Source organism: Antechinus flavipes, chromosome 3, assembly GCF_016432865.1.
Source record: "Antechinus flavipes isolate AdamAnt ecotype Samford, QLD, Australia chromosome 3, AdamAnt_v2, whole genome shotgun sequence".
NCBI classification, from domain to species: domain Eukaryota; kingdom Metazoa; phylum Chordata; class Mammalia; order Dasyuromorphia; family Dasyuridae; genus Antechinus; species Antechinus flavipes.
Genome location: NC_067400.1, coordinates 306780309 through 306801662, shown reverse-complemented (window position 1 = coordinate 306801662; position 21354 = coordinate 306780309). Strand labels below are relative to the sequence as shown.

The 21354-nt window shown below is 32.3% G+C and overlaps 1 protein-coding gene and 1 long non-coding RNA gene across 4 annotated transcripts in view; one reads left to right on the top strand and one right to left on the bottom strand.

Annotated features, from left to right (window-relative positions):
* Positions 1 to 12400, bottom strand: part of LOC127554078 (protein Aster-C-like) — a 51819-nt gene extending 39419 nt beyond the window's left edge. Inside the window, exons 1-4 of one of the 3 annotated variants that reach the window (XM_051985314.1) lie at positions 12301 to 12400; positions 10895 to 10990; positions 8759 to 8839; positions 1282 to 1400 (exon numbers count right to left, since the gene is read on the bottom strand). In XM_051985314.1, the coding sequence (XP_051841274.1) occupies positions 1282 to 1400; positions 8759 to 8839; positions 10895 to 10960 (266 nt within the window). In that variant the 5' untranslated portion in view covers positions 10961 to 10990; positions 12301 to 12400. Of the gene's footprint in view, positions 1 to 1281; positions 1401 to 4176; positions 4477 to 8758; positions 8840 to 10894; positions 10991 to 12300 lie in introns of those variants that run through there. The other 2 variants (XM_051985312.1, XM_051985313.1) reach the window with 2 other exon arrangements.
* On the top strand, positions 9331 to 20445 carry LOC127554080 (uncharacterized). Its single transcript, XR_007951888.1, has 2 exons — positions 9331 to 10131; positions 20183 to 20445. It is a non-coding gene; the product is annotated as an uncharacterized LOC127554080 (long non-coding RNA).
* Positions 20446 to 21354: the final 909 nt, after the last annotated feature.

Sequence of the window (21354 nt, the reverse complement as noted above, 5' to 3'; positions counted from 1 at the left end):
ATTCAGACAGGTGAGAAATTACTTCTAGTTTGTGTAAAGGAGAAATGGAGGGATATTTGAGTTTGGCCAATGTTGTTCAATTGTTTCAGTTCGTGACCCCATTTGGGGTTTTCTTGGCAAAGGTACTGGAATGGTTTGCCATTTCATTCTCTAGCTCATTTTACAAATGAGGAAATTAAGACAACTACAGAGGTAAGTGACTTGCCCAGCGTCACCCAGAGATTAAGTATCTGAAGCTGCATTTGAACTCGTCTTCCTGACTCCAGGCCCAGCAGTCTATCCACTGCATTATCTAGCTGTCTCCAATGTGTAGTGAATTATCACTCAGTCAGGTAACAAGTTCTGTAAGTTTATTACTTACTATATTTCTTGTGTTGGTTCAAGCTATCTCTTTCAAGCTCCTAAGGGTGACTTTTTGCTATAATACTCAGCAATTGGATACATTAGTCTGGATTCATTTTGTGATTTTATAAAATTTTAGCATTCTCCCCTTAGTTCAAGCAACAGGAGCTAAAGATTAAATAGTTCAGTTTATTTATAGGAAATTTATGCCACTTCCCAATGATGACTAGGAAGGGAAACTTTTTCACAAGGTTTTCTCCTGATTCTATTAAGCTCAACTTTCATCCTCTTTTTTCATGATGTTTCTCTTGATTAATATACAATATCAACCACTGCATACATGGTTTTTACTTTTTGTTGTCAATATTATTCTTGATAATAAATAACCAGCACTTTACTGGTCTTTTAGTTTGTTTAAACAGGCTAGGCCAACATTTCTGAGGAACAGTTTATTTTGACTTCAAATTCTTTTACTGGATTGAAAGTGACAGAGCAAAGCTGATCATTCTATCTCTATAGTTTGAATTACTTTTTAAAAAATTATATTACTTTATACTGGTATGCATTAAAGCTCATTTGCCATTTTTATGCCCTCTTACTGAGTTTTGTGAGCTCTTCCTTCATTTTTCCCTGTTTTAAATCTTTTTCTATTTGTAAATCTTAACATCATTTGTAAAGTTGGGAGATTTTACTATGTATTTTCTCTTCTCAATCATTATTTACTACAATCAGTCTTGAATTGATGATTGAGGTATTTCTTCATTTTTTTCATGTTTTAATTTGTATAAAATTAAACATATTCCCACCCAGCCCTCCACCTTCAATTCCTGAACAGAAATAGATGCTAAATTATCACACATTTTGAATTGGTGGAATTCAAATTAATTAGGTTTAGCTGTATTATGTAAAGACCTGTAGACACCTTTAAATGTTAAGTACCTTGGCTGCTCATTATCTTCAAGTGACAATGACAAGTTTTCCATCTCTTCAGCATTCAAACCAAGCTCAGTGCCATAGCTCTGCTGGACCAACTGCCAGAATTCCTGTTTGGTCAAGCTCTGAAACAACAACAAAATCACACTGTATATTGAAACTTAAAATAAGTCATTGCATTATTACTACTGAAAATAATTTTTCATAACAACATAAACTTACATTATTATTTGTTTTTTTAACTTAAATTTGCTGGTATATTTTGTTTTGGCACAACAGACATTTTACCAACAAGAAAATCCATTTACAAAGTGCATTCCTCTAAAAAATTTTTTTGTTATTAACAGAAAGCTTCCTTTAACTTGACAATATGAATTTATTATTACTTTCATGAAATACAAACTATCAATTTCTTCCCTTCAACATCTTTTCCTCTGCTGTGGAAGAATCAATGCTCTAGATAAGCTAGCAGTCTGAGATTGTCAAATAAGGAAGATTAAGAAACTGCTACATTACTCAGCAAAATATAATCATTATGCGTCCATTTATGTAGCACTTTACAGCTACAAAGTGTTCTTACTTTGATTATCTCCTTTAAAAAGAAATGTCTTCACATAGTCTTTAGCAATCTGGATTCTTGAAAAAAATAACTTTCAGATATCATTTTAGACAATTCATTTTGGTTGGTAGTCTTATTTATAACTATTAAGAAAAGTTTAGGTCAGGGTAGGCAATCCAAGGCATCTGACATCATTGTTGGCAATATTCCATCATTCACTCATTCATTCAAAAGATATTTATTGAGCACCTATGTACACAGTACCATGGGGGACATAAAGAAGCATTGGTTCTACTAGAGTAGTAGATACATCAGAAATAACCTGCAAAATCATCTAGTTCTTATTTTACAAATGAGGAAACTGAGGCTCCCTGAGGGACAATGATCTGCTCAATGTCAGAAAGGAAGTAAATGGTAGAGCAGGGATTCTATCATTGAACCTTTCATTTTTAAATCAGTGTTTTCCACCACAATATGCAGTCATCTAATTTCAAAGTTTGTTATCTCATGAGGGATAAATGACTCAAATATGTACAAAATCAAATATAATAAGTCAGTCTTAATGCACCAAATGAGGCATTCAAACTAAGTGAAAATATTCCTATGGGCCAGAGTGACTAGGAGAAGTTTGTGGAAGAAATGGTATTTGAGTAAGGTCCTAAAAAATAGATAGGATTTGAAAAGGGGAAAATGAAGATCTTTCCAAGAAGGGAAGGGGAATAAAAGGAATGAGAGGGAACAATATCACAAAAGAAAAATAGGAATGAAATGGGAATAGGAAAGAAACCAGCCTACCTGGACATGAGGAATTTTACTGCATAATAATAAGAAGAGTTAAAACTGCAGCAGATTAAAGGACTTTAAATCCTTTGAATACCAGTCCCTAGGATGTGCTTCTCTCTTCATTATTTCCCCTTTTCTTTTTTTTTTTTCTTTCTGCCTTCATCCAGCTTAGGCCCATCAGTGGCACCAAGGGCACTTCAGACACTCAAGACAAAGCCTTTACTAACCCCAGCCTGGTTTAGGTCAAGTATTTTTTGAATTATCCTACAAAAGATGAAACCTTCATTTTTTTCCCAAGTTAACCCAAGCTTCTATCCTATACCTAAAATCAAGCACATGTGAAAGCAAATCTTCTAATCCATTAGAACTATTCATAGAATTTTCTTTACAATGCTTTCATTACATAAGGCTATAATTCTTATTTTTATAGTAAGCTGATGCTCCCCAGACATTTTTCTTGAAACATTATCAGAGCCCTAACAGTCAAAAAGGCTGTTGACTTAAAATAAAAAAAAGCTTTATCTCCCTAAGGCTAACATGACAGACAGCACTTTCTAAAATGTCGGGCTTCAAAATGAAACAAAGATAGGCTTAAGTTATGGCACAAAACAATAATAATAAAAAATACTTACTGAAATAGTGAACTGAAATTTATACTAAAATTAGAATGCTCATACTAAAAGTATTCATTTATTGAAAAAATAATGGAAACATAAATATATGTATATTTCTAAATACATGTTACCAGAAAATGAATGATTGTGGAGTTTTTGTATTAAGTATCTTTTTTTTAAGCCAATAGAATGTGTATAAGTCATGGTCACTTCTAGCTAATGGAAAGAACACTGGATTTGAAGGCAGAGGAACAAAAGGTTTAGATCTAGAATTAAGAATTCTTAATCTGAGGCTCATAACTTTTATTTTGTGCTTTTAAAAATGTAATTTTGAAGAGAGGTCCAGCCATAGGCTTCTCTAGACAACCAAAGGGATTCATGACACAAATAAACTTAGATTTAGATCTAGAGTGGCCTTGAAAATCATTTACAGACCCAAAAAAGTAGTATCTCCCAACTTTTCTAAATTCATAGAGGTAATCAGTAAAGAAAATAGGATTTAAAGCCAAGTCTTGTGATTAGAAATCCAATATTCTTTCATGTAACTAAATATAAGTCCAATGTGTGTTTTCATATCTGGATTTGAATTCAAATTCTGGATTTGTTATTGACTTGTAGTTCGATGGTTTCAGAAAAATCACTAACATCTATATGCCTCAATTCCTTCCTCTGATTAAAAAAAATTGGGGGCTGGTTTAGACTATTCCTTTAACTCAAAATATCCTGTTCCATCAAAAATGTAAATTTTTCTATGAAGTAGTTCAGAAGTCACAAAAAAACTTGTCATTTACAAGCGAGCTTCAAATTCAAACTTCAATTACATTATCAGCATGTATTTCCTAAATATTTAAACAAACAGTAACAGAAGTGATATGTTTGTATCTAGCACTAATATGCATAAGCTTAGGGAAAAAATGACATTTATAAAGAAAATAGAGTATCTACCTTTAAACAAAGGACAGTCTCAATGTTTCACCCAGAGGGTCTTGACGAGGCATGAAGTTATCAGATAAGTTTCAAAAGTCAGAAGATCAATTTTCGGCCTAGGAAGCTTTGTATTCCAATGAAGTCACAAAATACTTCAGTTATCACACAGGGCTCCAAAAATTTGATGACAGGTATAAATTTGCCATTTTCAATCTCCTTATTTTGTCATGAGATGCTTTTATTTAGAAAAGACGAGTTTTAATGTGGCTTAGAAGCTTATTTATTTCTAACTTCCTGGCTATAGGATCAGCTTTCTCCTCAAGGTAGCTGGTATACTGAATTGGAGGTTTTACCTCCCTCAACTGGTTCCTAAGCCACTCCTACTAGAAGAGGGACAGGTAAACAGGGTTTTTTTAAAGACACAGTTCCTATTTTCTTTGGTTGAATTAAACTACTAGTTTACAAAGGAACAAATAACTTGCTTTCACTTCATGTACAATATTTATTCTAATATTTTAAATTAATTTTTGTAATTAAGAATCTTCTGGATTGTACTGTGTAAATCATGGTTCTCCTACCAAACATTTCCATTCAAACTAGATAAAAACATCCAATTATATCCCAAAATAAATATTTCCAATATAATTCCCAATATAAACTATGTTACCACTATGTATTACTTTAATGCTAACAAAGGGTTGCCATCAAAATTCTATTGAATCCCTTTTATTCTTATTCTTAGTGTATACATCTCAACCTTGAGTAACTATAGATGGAATGTCAGAAGATTGCAGAAAAACAGGCCATACAGGACAGTAATATAGGGCAGTAACTTAAGTACTTGATAATGTTTAAACAAATAAAAAGATCATAATGTATCAGGAATTCTGTCCCTTGAAAAATGGTACAAGTTCTTTCTGTTTTAACAAGTCAATTGTATTTTATAATTTGAGGCAACACAGAATAGTGGACCAAGTTCAAATCCTGCCCCTGACATATATTACCTCTGTAAGCAGGAATAACTCACTTAACCTCTTGGTATGCTAAGCATCTTTTTCATTTTGAAGGTAATTGGGGTTATGTGACTTGCCCACTGTTATACTAGCTAGTTATTAAATGAGACCCTGAATTTGAATTCAGGTCTTCCTAATTCCAGGATCCCACTTTAATGATTTCCATCCAATATTTTTTTTATTTATAGTAAAAATAACATATTACTAGAAATAACATTCTCAATTTAGAGGAGCTAGAAAATAAAGAGGGTCCAGTCAATTTGTAGAAAATTGGCTCTACTAATTCAGTTTCAATTGATCAAAGATGGGCAGAAGCAGCTACACCCAAAGAAAGAACACTGGGAGATGAATATAAACTGCTTGCATTCTTATTTTTCTTCCCGGATTATTTATACCTTCTGAATCCAATTCTCCCTGTGCAACAAGAGAACTGTTTGGTTCTGCACACGTATATTGTATCCAGGATATACTGTAACCTATTCAACATGTAAAGGATTGCTTGCCATCTAGGGGAAGGGGTGGAGGGAGAGAGGGGGAAAATCGGAACAGAAGTGAATGCAAGGGATAATGTTGTAAAAAATTACCCTGGCATGAGTTCTATCAATAAAAAGTTATTTAAAAAAAAAAAAAAGAAAATTGGCTCTATCCAGACATGATAGGGAGCCAGTAGAGTTTACTAAGTTGGAGGGTAGGGTTGGTAGGAGTGGGTATGATATATTTTCAGACTTAGCTTGAGAAAGATCATTTTAACATATACATAGTGTCATCAACAAATCCAGATATGAGATGATGGGTGCCTATTCTAGAACTTGTCTACAGTCACAAAGCTAGTAAGTACTTGAAGTCATATTTGAACTCATGAAGATGAATCTTACTCTAGAGCTAGCTGTGCCTCCAAGCTGTCTTATTAACATAACAAACTATATTAATAACAAGAACAACAAAAATGATGTGATTATATCAACAGATGCAGAAAAAGCTTTTGACAAGATACAACTTCTATCCTTCTAAATGTAAGAAAACATGGGAATAAATGGATCTTTCCTTAATATAATAAGTGGCATCTAATAAAACTAAAGGGCAGCGTTATTTGCAATGGGTATAAACTAAAAGCCTTTGCAGAGTGGCACTTTGGTAATTATTAATCTCCATTATTAAGACTTAAGTCTAGATAAAAAACAAAACAAAACAAAACAATATATCAAATCCTGTTTTACAGATTGCTGAATTCTGAGACATTTACATACTGAATGCTTACACTGAAAATTTAACCCCTGACAGTGACTCCAACCTCTGCGCCTTTCCAGTAAGATCAGTAGAAAAGCAAAATACTCTAACCATTGTGCCATCTTGCTGCCCCACAATAATATTATAAATACAAAAGACTTTGAAAGATTTAAGAACTCTGAACAATGCAATGTCAAACCACCATTCTGGGAACCCATTAGGACAAATTCTAGCTACCTCTTGACAGAGATGTGACAGACTCAAGGAGCATACTGAGATATGTATATATTTTTTAACATGGTCAGTGTGGGAATTAATTTTGTTTGATTATGTATATTTGTTAAAATGGTTTTGCTGTTCTTTTTCTGCAATGGGGAGTTAGTCAGCAGAGGAAGGGAGAAGGGAAAGAAAAAATTTTGTTTACTAAAAAAAAAAAAAATCAAACTTTCAAAAGGGAGAAAAGAAAAAAAACTAAAAGGCATTATACTGGAAGTGACAAAATATTTCAGGGTAAAGAGTAATGAAAAATCACTAAGGTTATAGACCTGAAGAATGGTGATATCTTTGAAAAAAATAGGAAAGTTTGGAAGATGACTGGTTGGAGGCAAAGATAAAATTCTGCTACAAACATGAGAAATTTGATATGTTTCTAGGACATCCATTTTTAAATTTCCAAGGGTTCATTGATGCAGAATTGAAGATAAGAGGAAAGACAGGCTGCATATATTTGTAATCTTTACATATACATCCTACTGAACACACAGTTCAGTATGTGGAGATAAGCATTTATATACATTTTAATTTTCTTGTTCAGTTATCTCTAGTCACTACTTACTCTTTGTGACTTCATTTGGGGTTTTCTTGGCAAAGGTACTGGAATGGTTTGCCATTTCCTTTTCTAGCTCATTTTACAGATAAGGACACTGAGGTAAACAGCTTTAAGTGACTTGCCAAGGGCCACACAGCTAGTAAATGTCTGAAGCCAAATTTGAACTCAGAAAAATGAATCTTCCTGATCTGGCAAGAGAGTCTGGGACTCTTATACACTGCTCCACCTAACCACCTATTTATACACATATGTATATATAGACATATATATCTTTGAGAAAGCTTCTTAGAGATGATAGTTAAACCGAGGAGCTGATGAGATATAGAAGGGAAAAAAAAGAAGGCCCAATACAGAACCTGTAGGTCACCTACAGTTAGAGACACAGATCTGGATGAGAAGCCAGCAAAGGAAATGGAGAAAGTTACTCACACAGGTAGGAGAAAATAAGAAGTGTCACAAAACCCTAGAGAGAATAGATTATTCAGAAGATATGTTCAATAGTATCAAGTGCAGAAGAGAAGTCCAGAAGGATAAGCAATGAGGAAAATTCATCAGATTGACAATTAAGAAATCTTCATAATTTTAGAGTAAGTCAAACTGTAAAGGATTGAGAAATGAGAGAAAAAGAATGGAGCAACAAAAATAGATAGTTTATTCAGAGTGTGGATGATAAAAGGAGAACAGATATAGAACAAAGCTTGAGGAGAAAGAGGGCCTCATCGAGATTGTTTAAGGATACACACCAGGAATCAGTAGACATGGAAAGGCTGAAGTTTAGACAGAGAGATTATTTGAGAGTGCAATCTTCTGGAGAACATGGGATAAGCTAGTATCAAAATCATAAAACACATAGAAAATGAAGCATATTAGTTAAATGAATTCTCCGGTGATTTAAAATAATTTTTTTTGATTGAAAACACTCACTGAAAATAGTCATAAAGTATTTGGCATACTTTCCTGTTTTAGAAAATAGAGCATATGGAATATCATTTAATTTTTCTTTGATGACTAAGGAAGGATCTTGCATTGCCTTGGTCATTCTGAACATCAATTCTCATTATACATTTTATACCATAATACAACAATAAAAATTATTAAATTTTTGATAAACCTTGTACATATCCTGATAGTTGATATAATTTTAAATCCCTCCTACTAACTTTTTTTGTCATATTAAAAAAATGCAAATTACATGGTTACAATCAGTTCTTATTATCTTACCTTTCGGAATACTCTCATGCAAAGAGGTAAATATTGAGGCAAATTGAAATTTCATTAATAATAATCTGTCCATAATAATGAATATAATGTTCAGAATTTACATTTTATATAAATATTAAAATAAAATTACTGATTTATAGAATTGATAACAATGTTCTGGAGTACTATAATTAAGTTTGTTTGAATTTGTTTGAAGATTTCCTGATTTTTGCCGGCAAGTCCACAGACAAATCAGACAAAGCTCTTCAATTCTAATACTCTCCAATTCAAAACCAGAAGACTGGCAATCACCATCCATCTGAAATCTTACCTTGTCTAGTAATACATTCTGCCACAATCTAAAGATACTGAGGTAACTTCTATCTCTGGCACCAAAGGATGTAAAGAAAAACTGCATGGAAAACAATAGAACAATTTTAGTAATATAGAAAACAAAAGGAAGATATCATTGTCACAAAAGCAAATTGGGACTTCCTCTGATCTAAGGATATTATTATTAGAATTCATTACTACTTACAATATGCCTTATTTATATTCTTTATTGTATTAAAAGTAAAGAGGTTACCTATAAAGAAAAAAAGCATCTTTTCAAATAGTTGAATAGTTTTTCTTAAGTTACAAACATGATTTTATTCATGTTTTATTATTTCTAACATGTGCTTGCTTCTAGTGATAATTTTTCTTTGAATTCAATTAATATTTACCAAGCAATATTTTAATAGACTAGAGTTATAAAAAGTGACAGATCATAGCACTAGAAATATAATACTTCATTTATATATAAAACAGACAATACAAATTCATCTTAAATCTCACAGTCTATGGCCTCATTTATTATTACAGGGAAGTTATATTGAAGAGTAAGGAAATAATTTAGTTTTTCTGCCCTGTTAAATTCTTAGTTTATCAAATGAACTGTCAAAATCCAAAGTTATAACTAGTAATTATATACCTAAGACAAAACAACTGAGCAGGAGACAGCACTGTAGGACAGTGCAACCATGGGGATAATCACATTGGAAGAGGAAGCGGTTCTTGTTTATGACAGAAATGGGGGGAAAGAGGGAGTGGTATCCCCAGGAAAAAGAATAACACATTGAAGGGACTCTTAGTATGGTAGTCTCTAGACTATGTCCCTTAAATATCTATTCCCCTACACTCAAGTTGCCTCTCCCTAGTCATGGCTCTGTCAAAATTATAATACTATGGTTTTGTAAAATATTTTTAGTCAAAATTCTCAAATAATTATTCTCAAACTAATCCAGAATCCTTTTCTAATTTATTTATGTGCTTTATCTCTATCTAAATGGGCTGAATAGAATATAATTATATAATATAGAAAATAGTAATATACCTTTTTTTTTTTTTAGCACAGATAACTTTGCTTTGTTTTCTAACAATAATTGTAAAAACATGTTGTAGGGTCACTGATATTACTAAAACTTGTAATCTCATCTAAACTCTCCTGTCTAGCCTCCTAATAGCACTTCAAATTTTCTTTTTAGTAGTTTTTAACCTTCAAGTCTTCACTTTCAAGATGTCTATGATGAAGTGAAGAGGCAGAATACAGACAAGTGAAGATCATTAATATGATATGGGGAATTAGAAAAAGTTTCCTAGATGAAAGAGCAACAGAGCCTTGAAGAAAAGGACACTGAAAGAGATGAGGTACTTATGATCTAGGTACGTTCCTATGAAAAGTCAAAGCAAATTATTCATTGTTTTTAATACTTATGATACAACAAGAAAAAAAAGATCATAAAAATATGAAAAGAGACTAGACCTATGATTTCATTAGTATGGGGATTTCTGTGAAAGAAACTCACTCTAGTAATGCATATCAGCGCCTTCTTAGCAACTTCTAGTCTTAGAGAATTGCCTGGATCACTGAGATTGAAAGTGACTTATCTTAGGTCACACAGCCAGGCTACTTCAAATGTAATGCATAATAAACTCAGGCCGTCTTCCTATGAGGATGCTAAATTGCCTCTCCCAAATATAAGGCCAATAACATGAATATCCCAGCAAGTATTTATTTTCAGACTATGCTACATTAAATATTATGGCAGGAAGATCTGGATTCAAGACCCACATCTAGAAGATCCTGACCCTCATATGTGACCTGTAGCAAGGTGCTAATCCTTTCAGCACTCCAGGAAGCTCTCTAAAATTATAAGCTACAAAACAGCTGTGCATCTGTATCGGTAGAAGTCGTCCTTACCAGAAGTTTCTCACATGAATGAAACCACAAATCTGGGCCCAGTTCTGTTTCCAACAGCATACAGTTCTCTTAATTGTCAACATTAATTAGGAGCTATTGAATAAACTATAAGGTTAAATTTAGAGAAATCAATCAGCAGTTGGCTTATAAATTCATAAATAACATTTTCAGAGAAGGAGAAGAAAAAAGGAGAGAGTAAGTAAGAATTTGCAGAATTTTTTGAACCTTTTCACTTTCTGTAACAATCTGAATGGCATTGGGAATGAGTCGAGCAGTCTTCTCCTTGGTCATAAAGGTTATGTCCTTCAAAGCAACGGAAATCTAAACACACACACACACAAATTAGATATTAAAATGTATTGTACAACAAAATATATACACTAAAATTTTAGTTTAATATTAGTCTAATAGTTAATATTTAAGCAAAATAAACTTACAATGCATTAATAAAACATATTATTATTCTCTGAGAGAAACAGAGTAGACAATTAAGCATCCTTTCAAGTATCTCTCTCCTTAACCAGCTCTCTATTTCTGACATCAGACAACATATAAAAGACATATGGATGTTTAAATAATGAATTAATTTACAAATAACCAGACCAATAGCAGACAGCCTACCACATAAAACATCTTTCTAGCAATATCATCAAGAAAAATGCAATAAGCTTTTTTTAACTGGAAGCCTATAATCAGATCTCAACTAAATATGCAAATTGAGCTAAAAAATATCAAATAAAAAAGGAAAATGTTAAACATAATGGCTAGTCTTTATAATTGCATGCATGTTGATGCATACACAAATCAACATTTCTACAGATCAAATGTAGCTTTACATTCCAAAATACTTTATAATTTAAAGCATAGTATAGAGAAAAATTTTCTATATTCTATATATTGCTATAGATTGTCTATCTTATTTCCCTTGCATAGTCCACCTCCAAAATAAAATTGGTATTAACTAGAAAAATCTTTACACATAAAAACTATGACACCATAAGGATTATGTTAGTGTTCTTACATTTCTGATATAGCATAAGGGACCTTTAAATAATATTTTTCAGTTGAAAGTTACAAAAAATAGGCTTAATCCTTAAAATTCATCCATAAAATCTATCTTGATTGGATCAAGGTTTTAGTAGGTCTTGCAAACTGAAAAACAAACTGAGAAAATATGACTTGGGCCACAGAACTACTGAGTCAATATTATGTTAAAGTCAATTCCAAATAGGGGCTACCAATGATAAATATTGATTGTGGATGTATCTAAACATATGGAAATAGAATAAATTAACTCTCATTCTCTCTTCTATTCAACATAGCTCATTCCATCCTCAATATTTTTTGTTGTAAAAAATTCTGCTATCCAGTTAATAAGCACATATAAAACGGAAGATTTTTGCTAAGATTGTAGAATGAAATAGTTTTTGGGGAAAACTCCTCAAAAGTGAGACAAGTAGTATGAGGCCTGGCATGGTTTTAAATAATAAGATTTAACATATTTAACATAGTAAATAAATATTGTACCACCTAAGTGATCAACAACCTTTCCATTTGCTATTTGAAATTATGAAACCAAAGAAGTTTCTCAGATAATTGTTTTAATACATTGAAATCAGAATATGTCTTACTGTAGTTTCCCATCTAAAGATGTTGCTATGGAAACAGAGCCAGTTTTCTGAAAGGTACAGGCGTCCCTGAAGCAGAATGTCCTTCTGAAGAGCACAGGCATAATCTGAACACACAAAGACAGAGGAAGGAGTTGATCCAAAAATTTAGCAGCAACTTGGGAAAAAAAGTACGGTATTTCAAAGTACAAAATCATTACTGCCACTTGTCAAAGGAAAAAAAAATCTCTAATTTCAAAGTTATAAAGAAATGAACAGATTTTCCTCTCCCAAATCTCCACCTTTTCACTAAAGAGGCAAAGAACGAGAGGTTGATACATTCCCACAAGAATTTCACCATGTCTCCCAACAGAGATAACAAACAAATCAATGATATTTTTTAAAATTTGTTAAAAATTTGTTTTATTTTAAAATCTAAGATTTTTCTCCTTTTTTTTTCTCCCTATGGGAATTAATTCCTAGATTATCTACAGTGACAAGATAATAGTTTGGAATGAATAATTTTATCTTAACCACTGAATTTTTAAGTATAAAAAAGATGTGCTTTAAAAAAAAAAAAAAAACAGCTCTACCAATCCAAAAGTACCTAAAAAGCAAAAATCAAATTTTATTAAATTTCTGAATAAATACTCTGAAATCTGTATGTGATCAAGCAAAATCTATATTTCACAAAGAAAAGCTAATTATTAACATTGATTATGATAGCAAATGGATTGCAAGGGGAATGCCTTTAAATCCTCAAACAAAAATAGTTCTATGAAATAATGAAGCAGACAGGTTACTCAGTATGTATAACTACCTTTCTATTGCAAAATTGGTGGCTGCAATGAAGCTCCTTGAAATTTTAATCCAAAACATTGAACTTTTCGTTAATTTAGCTTACATTATTTGGAATTTCCATAGCATTGATTTAAACAACATGATTTTGGTTGACAATCTTTTCAGTCATTCTCAAAGGGTTGGTCAATGGTTTTTTTTAAACAACTACAACTACAGCTAAAGCAGCCTTTGTCAGATAATATAGCAAGTCAAATATTTCTTGAGTGCTTACTTATGCAGGGTACTCAAGCATATGAATCAGTATTTACCTAAAACCTTAATATTACATTATTTTGTTTTAAAGAAAGACTAAATACCTTTATTTTATCAATGCTAAGAAAACATTCATTTTCAATTCTTATACACTTCCCTCAAAAGACAAATATGTAACAAAATTAGCAGAACATTTAAGAACCAAAGGGATTCCCACCTGAAAAGTCATTTTAATAACAGATTACCTAATGAAATGAATTATTTCTATGTTTCTCGATGAAATTGATGTCAATATCATTTGATTCATCAAAAAAGCCCTAGAAAAAGGGTGGATATCAAATAAACAGATGATTTACACATTTCACCGTTTTAAAAGCTTTTCATAATAAGCATTTACAGATTGTATATCAAATAAATGGCTAGGTTCTATATATATCACAGTTTTAAAAGCATTTCATTTTATAATAAGCATTTATAAAAGTCAGAATTAGAAATATCAGAAGTTACTGAAGGAACTGTCTATTAAATGCAACAGATTAAAATCTAATAATATCCCTTGCTATTGAATGGTCAGTTTCCAACACAATTATCAGTAAGTTTTTTAAAAGCTCAATCAAGAAAAATTTATCACAGGCCTATTCAAAGCATTATACTACACCTAGGGAACACAAACACAAAATTAAACAGTATCATAGATTTGGGAGAATATCTAACCCAACCTCCTCCAGGAATTGGGGCTGAAAAATATTAAGTAACTAACCTAGAGTCACCAAGTAAGTGTCAGGAAATGGATCTGCTCCCAAGTTTTCTGTCTCCCAAGCTCTCTCTTTTCTATAATACGCTGTCTCACAGAGAAGTCAATAAAGAGCATATATACACAAAATAAGCGCCTACAACTGGGGAATTGAGGTGGAAGGGAACAATAAAGAATATCTTGAAAGATAGAACATGTGAGTTGAGTCTTAAAGGAGATGAAGACTCCTCTAGAAGGAAAGATGAAAAGAGAGAAACCATTCTAGAAATAGGAAATTATCCTATGAAAAAATAAAGAGTTACCCTTTCATGAAAACTATTCTTCTTGGATCCTCTGCTAATAATTTCACTGGGCCCAGGATGAAGAGGTGATAGCAGGAGAGCTAGCAGTAGCCACCTGGCCTCCAGGTGCCCCTACCTACACCCACCCCAATTCATGTTTATTTCTTTTTTTACCTTTCAAGAGATTTTGGTTTTCCAAACCTCTAGGAATGAGGAAGACACTATACTTCTGAGTGCAGTGAGAAACTTGTGGCACTGGTGGCTTTATATATTTTACACGGCACTGAGCTCCATTTTTCCACTACATATATGTAGATAAGGATTTTTTTTTTAACTTTAAGCCACTAAATATGTGAAGGGATGAATTAAATAAATTAAACATTTATATGTAAGTTGTTCACTGAACAACTTAAGTGTACCAATCTGAGTTGCAATTACAAGGTGATGGCACTCTTTATAATTAAAACCAGCAAAATATATTATACAAAAGGTATAATGGATAGAGTGTTGGACTTGAAATAAGAACTGTGTTGGAATCCTACCTCTGGCACTTAATGAGCTGAGGGACCACGGGCAAGTCACTTAATATCTTTAGGTCATCAAGATATTATGAGGATCAAATGAAATGATATATGTAAAACAATTTGCATACTGTGTACATGTATATAAATTATCATTGGTATAACTAAGATAGTAATCATTTTGGAAATAATGAATATCATTGCCCAAGATATTTTTTGTTTACCTTTTAAAATAGCTTTCAGATATGGCTTAGAATCCATGTATTTTAAAAGTATCCTAACTTTTTAACCATATCTTATTTTAACCAAAAATAACACTGCTCAGCTTGATGATACACTCAGACTTAGTTCCAAAAGACTTCTGGCTATTTAAAAAAATCAAATTCATCCATATAAGATGATGATTTGCCATCAATCATTCCACAAAGAATATGCTTCTGTCTTTAAAGACAATTCCACAAGAGACACTCTAGAAGTATGTTAAGCAATTACAACATTAATAGAATAAATATCTACCCTTCAGAAGTGTTTAATTTTAATAACAATACTGATTTGGATGCATGAATTTTTTGTGTTATCACTACTTTGATATGTCACACAATATTAGCTGATATTTATTTACCCTTTAAATGGATCTAGATACTATAAATGATCTGCATATATTTTCTCATTTTATCTTTAGAAAATCTCTATATGTAGCAACACATTTAATTTTTAAAACATCTATTAAGTATACACATTACAACATTATACAAGACACGAGTTGGGCCTTCACAGAGTGTACAGCCCAATAAGTAAACAATGACAAATTGTTCCACTCCTTTCTTGTACTCTATGCTCATTCCCCTCAGCCTTCCCCAGGCTCCTTAGAGAAGGAGTCATTTCTGTTCTCTTAATTAGAACTTACAAAGGCATTTATTTACTCAAACAGCCTCATAAGAATAGTAGTTGCTACTCCTAATAGCATTTCTCCCCCACTAATAGACACAGAGTCCAGAGGTGAGAAATGAACTCATAGTATAATGGTCCTTCAACACATGTGGAGGACACACACCTGGTAAAGGCAACTCAAAACTCACAAATGCTATAGCAAGGTCTTTCTTTCACCAGTCCTCACTATGTTCTTTGCAGCATGTGGCAAACTTATCAGAAGAGAAACCCTTTTTAGACAGGGAAGATCACTGAGATGCATGGCCTCTCTGTACATCAATGGGACTCTGGGCTCATCACTAGATAGTCATGTTTCGCCACTCTCAGATACTGGCATGAAAGGCTTTATTGTTCTTATTTAAAACTGAACCAGAATCTCTTAAGGTCTAGAATTGGGCAAAGTCAATTCTTTTTAATGGGGCCTGAAGTTGACCACATCCAGAGAGGAGATGGAATAGATATGGTCTTTCTGTTTGACAGCTCTTTCTAGATAAAAGGTGGCTTCCCTCAGTGAGGGAAAACAACTTTACTTATGATGATGAACCCAGATTTTTGCTGTTTCTGGCATAGCAAAAAGGGGTAGGGAAAGGCATGAAATAGTCTGGGTATAGGATCAATTTCATTGTCTGGCTGACCATTTCTTATTCATTCAAGCTATTCTCCCCTTATTTTTGTTCAAAGATATGAGATATTTCCTTTGCATTTCTAAGGTTCTTGTCTTCACCATTCCAGATCTTCAACCTCATCAACTAAAATGGATGTGCCCTGACACTAAGATACAAAGTGACACATGATAACTGCAAAAAAAAGTGTGAAATAAACAGTTGGTAAAGAAAACGTTAGAATATAGGCCTTGAATTTCTGGACCAGGGTATAAGAAACAGAAATGATGGGATCTTAGCCAGGATTAAAAATTGCTCAGAGGTCAATAAACTAAAAATATAGGATGTCCAGTTTTTCATAAGGGACAATATCCAGAAAGAGAATCAGTAAAAATAATGATAGCTACAAAATCTGAGAAATAAATAAAGGAATAAATATGGCTTTATCATGACTATGTCAATGAGAGGACATAATTCATTTTTTTAAAAAAAGGACTAAAGAAGGGCCCAGTAGAGCAAAAAAGTACATATATATTTCTTCATGGAATGGTAAGAACTATAACAAAGAAAAGTGTGATAGAGAATGGAGAGAAAAACAGAATTAGTATGTTAATACTATTCCATAAGGAAAAAAAATGATAAATTCCAAAAGATCCCAAAGTTGACATAATATTAAGAACATAATAATCAATTAATTGAGCATCAATCCTAGAGGATTTTTTTCTGTTAAAAAACAGAGCAACAGATACATTGTTGACTTCTCTTACTAATTTCATCTTTCAGGAGACAACAAAAACAATAAGGATAATGTAATCTTGGGCATAATTTTTACTGACAAAGAAGAAATAGTTTCCAAAATAGAAATAATCTAAAACTTTGGAAGGAAGGTATTGCTGAGTTCTTGAGAAATATAGAAAAGAATATTTAGTATCCCATGGCCTAAAATTCTATAGCAAATGGAAGAAAAGAAGAATGAGATTCTCATAAAAATAATTCAAATGACATAAATACAAATGGCTCCAATAAAAAAGAAAATTAGAACCTTTCTAAACAGATTAATGTGAAGAAGAATCTCATCAACCAACTTAAAATTTTAAAGTTAAGTTATGAAGAAGGAAATAAAAGAAGGTAGATAAGGATGATTTTTTTCTAATCTGATAATAACATCAGTAATACTAAGTCCAAGAATGAGCTAAGGATGTAAATCAACTCAAAGGACAACAAAAAGAGTAATTTAATGCAGCTTTGATGACAAGAAATAAAGGGGAGGGGATACTATTTCTCCTTGGAATAAATGGATTAGATACTTAAAACTTATTTTATTTCTCTTTTTTTTCTACCATGGAAAATGATTTTCTAATAGGAAAATGCAAGATGAAAATAATTAATAGACAACTGAAAAGATGATATGATAATCATCATTACCATAGAAGCTCATTCTCTTTTCAAAAAACAAGTTGCCATCCCTTGACAAATTACCATGAAACCAAATAGGTTTGCAAATGTTTTGATTGGCAAGTGTCAGGCCAGCTCCTGTCATGTTTCACTACCATCTTTTCCCCAGCTGCTTGGCTACTCAGACTCTATCATCCTAGGAAAAGTTGTATCAATTTACTCAAATTTGGCCTTGAACATTTACTTGTGTGACTTTAAATAAATCATTTAACCTCTGTTTGTATCAGTCTCTTCATCTGTAAAATGGGGAGTAGCACCTTCCCAGGGTGGTTGTGAGGATCAAATAAGACAATAATTGTAATGTGCTTACTTAACACTGTCCTTGTCACACAGTAAGCATTATTTAAACGCTAGATAGAGATAAGTTCCAATGGAAAACCACAAAGCTCTGTAAGTGTACCTATTCTATATATATATTTAAATCAATGATTGGATGAAAGAACAATTGGAATGCTCTCAGATTTTCAGACACATAAAACTGAAATAGATTTAAAAATTGATAAGCTAAAACATTCACTAGTTTCATCCACTAGGATTAAATTTAAAAGGAATACATATAAAGCCCTCCATTTGAGCTAAAAAAAAAAAATCAGTTGTACAAATACAGAATCAGTGCAGTATGACTAGACAAATATACCATGTAGGAAAAAAAAATCTAAGAGTTTTAGTGTCTTGCAAGCTCAATTTGAGACAGCAATGTGATATCTAAATGAATTAAGATTACATTGATATTAACAGGAACACAGAGTCCATAGCAAGGAAGATGGTAAGTCAGTCATGCTGAATTCTGCTTTGTTTACCATATTTTACAAATTGACAAGCTGGGATCCAAGTAGAAAGGGGCAACCAGGATGGTCAATGGACTTTAAATCATGCCATATAAAAGTGAAGAAAGAATGTTTCATGTGGGAAAAAAATACTGAAGTGGGTCATGATAATCACATACAAGAATTTAAAGTGTTGTTATATGGAAGAGGGATTAAAGTTCTAAGAGAATTAAAAACAATAGGTGAACCTTCTAGAAAGTTAGGTTTTTGCTAGATATAGAAGGAAAAAATCCAAAACTAGAGTAGAATGCCTTGTAGGCAGAGGAAATCTTTCTAGAATATTATAGAATCTAAATGATATCAGAGGCTCTTTCCAACTCAACAAATATGAATTTATAAAAGATGCAAGCAAAAAAACGAAGTTTTATATGGGGTTTATGGGAGGGAAAATCATGAATGACTAGAAAAGATCAAGGAAAAGTTCCCTGAAAGAGGTGGCATTTGAGACAGGATCTTAAAGGATAGGTCAGACTTTAAAAAGAGATGTGGGAATGGCCATGTTCAAAGAAAGGCATTGCAAACATAAGGAATAGCATCAGCTGAGAAGGGATAATGCAGAGACCTGCATCAGACATCATGATGGAATTCTTATTAAAGTACAAGTCAAACATAATAATAATAATAAAAATAATCACTTCTACTATGTATCAGGTATTGCACTAAGTGTTTTAAAATCTCACTAGATCTTCAAAATAACCTTCAGAAGTAGGTGCTTTTATTGTTCCCATTTTATAGAAGAGGAAACAGAAGCAAATGCAGGTTAAATGAGTTGCCCTGATTTACATAGCCATTAAGTATGGATTTGAACTTATGTTTTTCTAACTCCAGGCCTGACACTCTATCTATTATGCCACCTAGCTATCCCCAAATGCCCTCAGATGGCCTCAGACGTCTCTTTTAACATAATTTTTCTGTAACCTCCATAATCATAGACATTCAATTAACACTCATTGGTTGATTATAAATTATTTCTAAGAAGTAGGATGCTTTGTGCAAATGTAGCAGCAATGTGCTACAAATTGGAAGGAAGATTCTTGAGGTAAAACCAGTTAGAAGATTTGTTGTAATGATCTAAGCAAGATGTGATGAGTGCCTTAAATGAAGTGGTAACTATAAGTAGTAGCTTCTTAGTAATAAAGATGTTCTTGTTATATCCATAGTACTAGATTATATACAAAATAGATAGTACAAAGATTATATCATTTTTATAGGAACAAAAATATGCTTAAATTGATTCCCCTCCCTTCTCTCCTTCCCCCCCTTCCAGACAATTGGGATTAAGTGACTTGCCCAAGGTCACACAACTAGGACATGCTATGTGTCTGAAGTCAGATTTGACTTCAGGATTGGTACACCATCTAGCTGACCTTTAAATTGAATATTCTTAACTAGGGAATTAAAGCCATTTTGTTTTAAAAAACATATTTACAGAACTGTATTAAGGAGATTCATTTCTAAAAAACATTTTGAATTCACTCTGCAGGAATATCCAATCAAGACTTCAGAATCATGATAAAACATGTCTCCTAGAAGAAAAGTGATGGACTAAAGATGCAGAATGAAGCAAAGATTTCCAGACATGAGCACTATATAATTTTGCTTTGCCTGAACATACCTATTTCTTTTAGCAAGGACTTCTATGGGGGAATCTGGGAGGATGAATTAGTAAGAAGTAACAAACATCCTATTTCCCCTCACTCTGCCAAAAAAAGAAAAGGACATCAATAAAAGTTTGGAAGAGTGTTACTACCTTGTTAAGTTTAATTAAATGTTTAAAATAAACTGTAATATACATTCATGGTTTCATTTTTTTTTAACCTTTATATAGGAGGAGGTTTGAATTTGTTCTAAATTTAGTAATAAAAAAAATTTTTTAAGGAAATGACTGTTAGCACATATGATACTGAGGAGTCCTCTCCCATGGAAAAAAAAGAAGCTATGTTGAATATCAAGTTTAAATTCTGTCTCCAAAACAAAGTGAAATGAGTAAGAAAGTACTTGGTCATTTTTCTCTTGAACACCTTTTTAAACTAATATTAAACACTTTAAAAATTTATAAAATACTTCAACCCACATTCTTATACAGATTCAGAATATCTCAAACCATTAGTATTCTACTTATTTGAAAAATATTTGTGATCTAGAAAAAAAGCTGAAATTATCTATTTATATTCTTCAGGTCTGTTTTAGCAACATCAGCAAAAATAAAAGTTTTCAAGAACTTTTCACCTTCTTACCAACTACTAGCCTCTCTGACTCAGGAAGATTGGAGAATTGTCTTTTGAATTCTTCATTTCTATATTTATAGGTAGAACTCGAAATCTGAAAATAGTAAAAAAAAAAAAAAAAGTTAAATTAATTTCAGCTTAATAGATTAATTATCATTAGTGAGCCATAAAATAGTACCTTTACATTGTAATGTAAGAAATAAGAAAATCAAAAAAAGATTCTATAAATATGAGTTATTAGTAACATAATATTTATTCTATTATCAAAGGGCCTGGGATCAGATGTTACCTCTAATGCTAATGACTTTGGTGACCTTGTGCTATCATTTAACCTATATAGGCCTCAGTTTCTTTAGTTTTAAAATGAGATTAGACAAGATGGCCTCTAAAAGCCCCTTCCAGATCTAAAATTTATAATTCTTTAAGC